The sequence below is a fragment of the Macrobrachium nipponense genome, chromosome 10 (genome assembly GCF_015104395.2).
Source record: "Macrobrachium nipponense isolate FS-2020 chromosome 10, ASM1510439v2, whole genome shotgun sequence".
In the NCBI taxonomy this organism is placed as follows: Eukaryota; Metazoa; Arthropoda; class Malacostraca; order Decapoda; family Palaemonidae; genus Macrobrachium; species Macrobrachium nipponense.
The window spans coordinates 106707026-106714014 of NC_087204.1; the positions used below are offsets into that span (position 1 = coordinate 106707026).

At 36.1% G+C, this 6989-nt stretch overlaps 1 protein-coding gene across 1 annotated transcript in view; it reads left to right on the forward strand.

Annotated features, from left to right (window-relative positions):
- LOC135224213 (glutamate-gated chloride channel alpha-like) overlaps window positions 1-2598 on the forward strand; it is a 9579-nt gene extending 6981 nt beyond the window's left edge. The window contains exon 5 of the mRNA XM_064263070.1: window positions 2408-2598. Within this exon, the coding sequence (XP_064119140.1) occupies window positions 2408-2489 (82 nt within the window). The 3' untranslated portion in view covers window positions 2490-2598. The remainder of the gene's footprint in view (window positions 1-2407) is intronic.
- The last annotated feature ends 4391 nt before the right edge of the window (window positions 2599-6989 follow it).

Here is a 6989-nt window from a genome sequence, read left to right on the forward strand (position 1 = left end):
TTAAAGTGCAATGTGGAGTGAACTGAGACCAAAATGTGTATAATAACAATCAAATAAGCACTGTGGAGTTTCAGTTGTGATGGCAGTAAGGATAAAAACCGCCGATTACAAGGAAGTAAGAATGATTCAGTTCCAACCATAACCCCGGGAATAACAAGTTTCATACTTTCACTAATATAGGCAACAAAATGTTGTTTTATTGTGCTGATTACAACTGCAATCTTGAGTAAGATCAATAAACGTTACATACATACGCTAACATTGTTCAAATGAGTGCTGGGAAGGCTGGGGAAAGATGGTGGCCGTCACTGATGAGAACCGTCCATGCAAAACGTAGCCGCCATATTGGATTTCAAAACTGCCTTGAAAACATATTTTACGAAGAGCTCACATGCTTATTTTAGTTCGTATGGGGCTTTCATATATCACAATATGTTGACGAAACTTCAGTCTTTTAAATGGTATGCTTAGAGTTGCAATTGTATTCATGTTTCACCAATTAAATATCGAGTGAATAAGACCCGTCTACCGTGATGAGGGTTGGCCTGTCGTGATGTTCCCCCTATATTGTTCGTACATTCTCTGTAACCTATGGAATGTGGAGGACAGTGCAGAGGTAACGACCTGAGGGTAGCTGATGAATGAGATTCTAGGGGATGGCGTGAGATAAAAGTGCTTAATTCAGGAAGTCAATGCACGACAGTTTATGAACTCTTCTCAAGTGCCTTTGTGAAACTAGATGCAGCTAGAACCGCGAGGTGCTAGCGAACTGTGTGTTCGTATGTGCGTGTGCGCCTCTTCTATTCATAATGTATCACTAGCCAAGTCTATGGGAAGACTTGCACAGACATTCGGGGGAGGAAGGCGAAGCCATGATGGCAGATGCCAAAGTGTTCTTATTTATCAGTGAGTGATATTCCGGTTGGGAATGGGTAAGTGTTACCTTTACTTTAGCCAAAGGGATGGCTTGTTTGATATCTTGTAAGATGTTCCATTTTATTAACTTTGTCTTTAAACTTGTGTGTGTACTTACCGGGATGTGTTCTGTATCTTTGGCAGACGGTTCTGGATTTCGGTGGGACAGAGTTCCCAGGGAGGGGTGTGGACTTTTGGGTGACTTGACAATGAGTTGTTTTTAAGTTAGTCTGTAAGACTGGGTTACTTAGTTAATTGATTTAGTTATTCTTGTAAATAAACGTTATGTTATGATGCAACTCTCTCATTTTCATTACCTGTTAGAATGGAGAGAAAGAGGTGGAGAGAGAGAGAGAGAGAGAGAGATGGGGTGATTGCCGGGAGAGAGAGAGAGAGAGAGAGAGAGAGAGAGAGAGAGAGAGAGAGAGAGAGAGAGAGAGAGAGAGCCTGTGTGTGTAATGGAGTTATGGGGTCTGCCTTCCGTTTCGTGTCCACGCTTACCTTATGAATACTGGAGGGATAATTCCCCCATGTTATATATATATATATAATATATATATATATATATATATATATATACCTCTAAAATCGCTTTATAGCTAATATATATATATATATATTAGCTATAAAGCGATTTTAGAGGTATATAACTTAATTTTCTGCAGTTACTGTCTTTACAAATTTATTCATGCATGTTCTTTCAGTGCGAGATTCAAAGAAAACGGATTCTAACAGAAGTCATGTAAGTAGGGTAAACTTGTACAAGCTACATATGCATCAATTCTGATATACTCAAATCGCTATAAAAGGATATATTAGTGAAAAAAAATAATCTCGTGGCTAGTGTGTGTGTGTGTGTTTGTGTGTGTGTGTGTGTGTGTGTGTGTGTGTGTGTGTAACAGAAAAATTCGACTCCAGTCATCGAAATTGCCGTGGTTAATCTAAGTCAAAGTCTGGAGGAATTAAGAATTATTTATCACCTATAAAATATATTCACAATAATTAGTCTACTGGGCGGATGGAAGTCTCTCGCTGTAGCGTTAAATTGACCAAATGTATAAAAAAATAAACTATTTTACTACGCTTGCTAAGTAGAAAACGTCTTATGATTTTTGCTCGTGGTAATGCTGAGAGAGAGAGAGAGAGAGAGAGAGAGAGAGAGAGAGGGCGGGGTGGTGTTAGAACATTTATTTGCGCCTCATGGTGCTGTTCAGTTGCTGATTTTGAAGTTTTGTATTCAAATGTTATTTCACGCCCGAAGCACAATAAAAAATAACACAAAGATTGCTTTCAAAATAATAGCATGGAAAATCATAGTCATGCACAAGAAATATCGGCACCTTCAACTGGAAAATATTTTAGCAGAACCAGTGCACGAATTACGATGGCTTCGGAAAAAATCAATAATCACTAAGCAAAAACAGAAAAAGCTCAAAATATACCTTAAAAGAGGAGTGGTTGATTATCTGCGTATTCTCTTTCTTCCAAACAGGATTCGTAAAATGCAAGACCCTAGTAGAGAGAAGGTTTTGGTAAGTCTTAAAATTCTCAACAAGGTCTCCTCCATCTATTAACAGACTCTTGACCTAAATGATCGGAATCTTAACAGTTATTCAGTTTACGGATTTGAAATATACATTTTTTATTCTAATGAACGGATATCACTATAGTAAATTCACATCAACCGTGCATTTGATGTCTAGGCCAGTCTCTTACGACGCTCCTGATTGGCTGTTGATAAGCCAATGACAGGGCTGGAAACTCTCAGTGTCTCGAGAGAGTTCATATAGGCAGGATGTATGTTCCACCTCTCCTTAGGGATTCTTTAGAAAGACGTATCCCTCAGGAGAGGTGGAACATAGATCCTACCCATGTGAACACTCGAGTGAAACTGAGAGTTTCCAGCCCTGTGATTGGCTTATTAACAGCCAATCAGGATGTGAATCTACGCAAAATTCTGATAGTAGTTCATGTACAAATTGGGCAAATTGATAGTGTGACAATAACAGAAGCAAATTCAAATCAGGAGATATGATGAATTCAGTCGAGGTAATAAGTCGAATATTGAAGCTATGATGAATTCAGTTGAGGTAATAAGTCGAATATTGAAACTATCTGTCATTCCTAAGCTCAAATCGTTTTGAAATAGTTAACACTAGATATCAATCAGATATCTAAAAATTCCAAAGCTCATTTATCTATCAATCGACTAAAAATCTATCATGAAAAATCAGTCATCTATTTATCAAATAACTAAAAATATATTTATATATATCTATCATGAAAAATCAGTATCTATGTATCTATTGCGTAAAAATCTATCATGTAGAAATCAATCTATTTACCTATAATGTAAAAATCTATCTATTCATCAATTATGTAAAAAATTTATTTATATATCTATCAAGTAAAAAATCTATCAGTATACTATCAAGTAAAAACCTATCTATCTATTAATTCAAATCTATATTCCTTCTGTTTAAGGAGTCATCTACTGTCACGGTCATATCAGGAACCATTGCGGTCAAAGAAACGGGGGAAAAACTCGACGAGGAGGAGGAGGAGGAGGACACGAGGAGGAGAAAGGGGAGGGGGATGAAGGATGAGAGTGGATGCTGCGCCAAAGTGGATGAACTCATCCGGAAAGGAAGGCAAAAAGCGGCGGATGGCAAAGGTCCCGAGTACTGGAAGCGAGTTGAGGTCAGAGTTGAAACGGGGGCAAGGATTCTCTACCTGATCTTCTTCTTCGTCTTCAACGTCGCCTACTGGACGTTCTATCTGTGAGTTCTAGTCAGCGTCCGAGAGAATGATTTCGTCACAAGGCCGAATTACTTTCTATGATTGGAATTAATCAGCGTTCAAAAGAATCACTTAATCACAAGGCAGAAATACTTTCTAAAACTGGAGTTAATCAGTGTTCAAGAGAATTACTGAATCACAAGTCAGAATTACTTTCTATGATTGGAGGTAATCAGCATTCAAGAGAATTACTTAATCACAAGGCAGAATTACTTTATAAGACTCGTGTTTTAACCAGAGTCCAAGAGAATGACTAAATCACAAGGCAGAATTAATTTCTAAGACTTGAGTTAATCAGCGTTCAAGAGAATTACTTAATATCAAGGCAGAACTACTTTCTAAGACTGGAGTATTAAACATAGTTCAAGAGAATTACTTAATCACAAGGCAGAATCAATTTCTAAGACTGGAGTCTTAATCAGCACTCAAGAGAATAAATTAATCACAAGGCAAAATTACTTTCTATGATTGGAGTTAATCAGCACTCAAGAGAATCATTTAATCACTAGGCAGAATTGCTTTCTAAGACTGGATTTAATCATCGTTCAAGAGAATGACTTAATCACAAGGCAGAATTAATTTCTAAGACTGGGGTCTTAACTGGCGTTCAAGAGAATTACATAGTGACAAGGCAGAATTACTTTCTAAGGTTCGAGTTTCAAATAATAGTACAAAAGAATGACTAAATCGCAAGAAAGAATTACTATCTAAGACTGGGCGCCAAAATAGGGGAAAAAGATATTCTAAAAAATTTGATACAAATTTTCCTAAAATAGGAAGAGAAATAATCATATCCAAGGCAGGATTAGTTTCTAAGACGGGCGCAAAATTACGGTAAGAAGATATTCTAATATATATATACATATATATATATATATATATATATATATATATATATATATATATATATATATGATATATATATGATTCTAAATATCTCAAGGCTCTAAATTTGTAGTTTCCAACCATTCGGTGGTTTGAATCCACTTATAAATTCCCCTTCGGTATTTTTCCTAGGATGAGGGAATTTAATATCAAAAAGACATCATTAGCTTAAATGTTTGTGAATGTAAAGAATGTCATGATGTCTGTGACAAAAAATCACAGTATGGTAATATGAATAATCATTTTTTTACATAAATATTATAAGTAAAGGTTTTATTACCCACTTAAAAGCCAGGAACACTATTGCACAGGTAACAATAAAATATCCTTTAATACAATAATCATAACCAACTTCTTCTATAAACTCTAAATATGAGAACACCCACAGTGGTATCTCTCTCTCTCTCTCTCTCTATTGGAGAAAATAGTGGATAAATATATACCGAAGAAGAAAAGTAAACATCATTCATGCATACCAAGAGACAGAAGGATCTTGTTCCAGAAAATCAGAAAGTGGAAAAAAGGTCTTGCAAAAGAAAAAAATGCATGGAAAGTTATAGAACTAAAAAGTAAGATAGAAAATGCAGAACAAAAGATTATACAATCAAAAGAAAATGAAAAACGGGACTTGGAAGAAAAAACCCTATTAAATATCAAGCAAAACCCCAAACTATTATACTCATATGCGAAGAAGATGAATAAAAGAAGAATAGAAATAGGCCCTCTGAGAATTGAAGGGAGATTAACGAATGAAAAAAAGGAAATTTGCAACATACTGGCAGAACGATATAAGAGAGAATTCACCCCTAGAATAGATAATGAAGATAATGATATAGAAGTAAGGGACGAAAATAGTGAATATTTAGCTGACATAGAAATTAATGAAGCTGATATTGTGCAGGCAATTAATGAAATTAAAAATGGAGCTGCTGCAGGGCCGGATGGAGTCCCTGCTATTTTGTTAAAGAAAGTAGTTCATTCTATCGCAAAGCCACTTGCAATATTATTGAGACAAAGTGTAGATACAGGCAAGATTTATGATGAGCACAAATTAGCATATATCACCCCTACTTTCAAAAGTGGATCAAGACTAAAGGCAAGTAATTATAGGCCTGTGAGTCTAACATCACATATTATGAAAGTGTATGAAAGGGTAATGAAGAAAAATATTATGAAACATTTAATAAAAAATAATTTGTTTAATATAGGACAACACGGTTTCGTACCCGGAAAAAGTACACAAACCCAACTGTTAGTCCACCGTGAGAACATATTCAAAAATATGAAAAGCGGAAATGAAACAGATGTGGTTTATCTAGACTTTGCAAAAGCTTTTGACAAAGTAGACCATAATATATTAGCAAAGAAAATTAGAAAACACAATATCGTAGATAAAGTAGGAAGATGGTTAAAAGAATTTTTACACAACAGAAAACAGATAGTTATTGCAAACGATGAGAAATCGGATGAAACCAAGGTAATATCCGGTGTGCCACAAGGTACGGTGCTAGCTGCAATATTGTTTGTTATTATGATTGAAGACATAGACAGTAATGTTAAGGATTCGGTAGTTTAAAGACCTTGGTGTGATGATGAATAGGAACATGTTATGCAATGATCAAATAGCCATTCTGTTGGCAAAATGTAAAGCAAAAATGGGAATGTTGTTACGGCACTTCAAAACAAGAAAAGCTGAACACATGATTATGCTTTATAAAACATATGTTCGTAGTCCACTTGAATATTGCAATATGATATGGTACCCACACTATCAAAAGGATATTGCACAAATAGAGAGTGTACAAAGGTCCTTTACAGCTAGAATAGAAGAAGTTAAGGACCTAGACTACTGGGAAAGACTACAATCCTTAAAATTATATAGTCTAGAAAGGAGAAGAGAACGCTACATGATAATTCAGGCATGGAAACAGATAGAAGGAATAACAGAAAATATCATGGAACTAAAAATATCAGAAAGAGCAAGCAGAGGTAGATTAATAGTGCCCAAAACTATACCAGGAAAAATAAGGAAAGCACACAGAACATTAATCCACTACGCACCAGCATCGATAATGCAGCGTCTATTCAATGCGTTGCCAGCTCATCTGAGGAATATATCAGGAGTGAGCGTAGATGTGTTTAAGAATAAGCTCGACAAATATCTAAACTGCATCCCAGACCATCCAAGATTGGAAGATGCAAAATATACCGGAAGATGTACTAGCAACTCTCTGGTAGACATTAGAGGCGCCTCACACTGAGGGACCTGGGGCAACCCGAACGAACTGTAAGGTCTGTAAGGTAAGGTAAGGTCTCTCTCTCTCTCTCTCTCTCTCTCTCTCTCTCTCTCTCTCTCTCTCTCGCGATGACGAGGTGTTGTTTGAGCAATG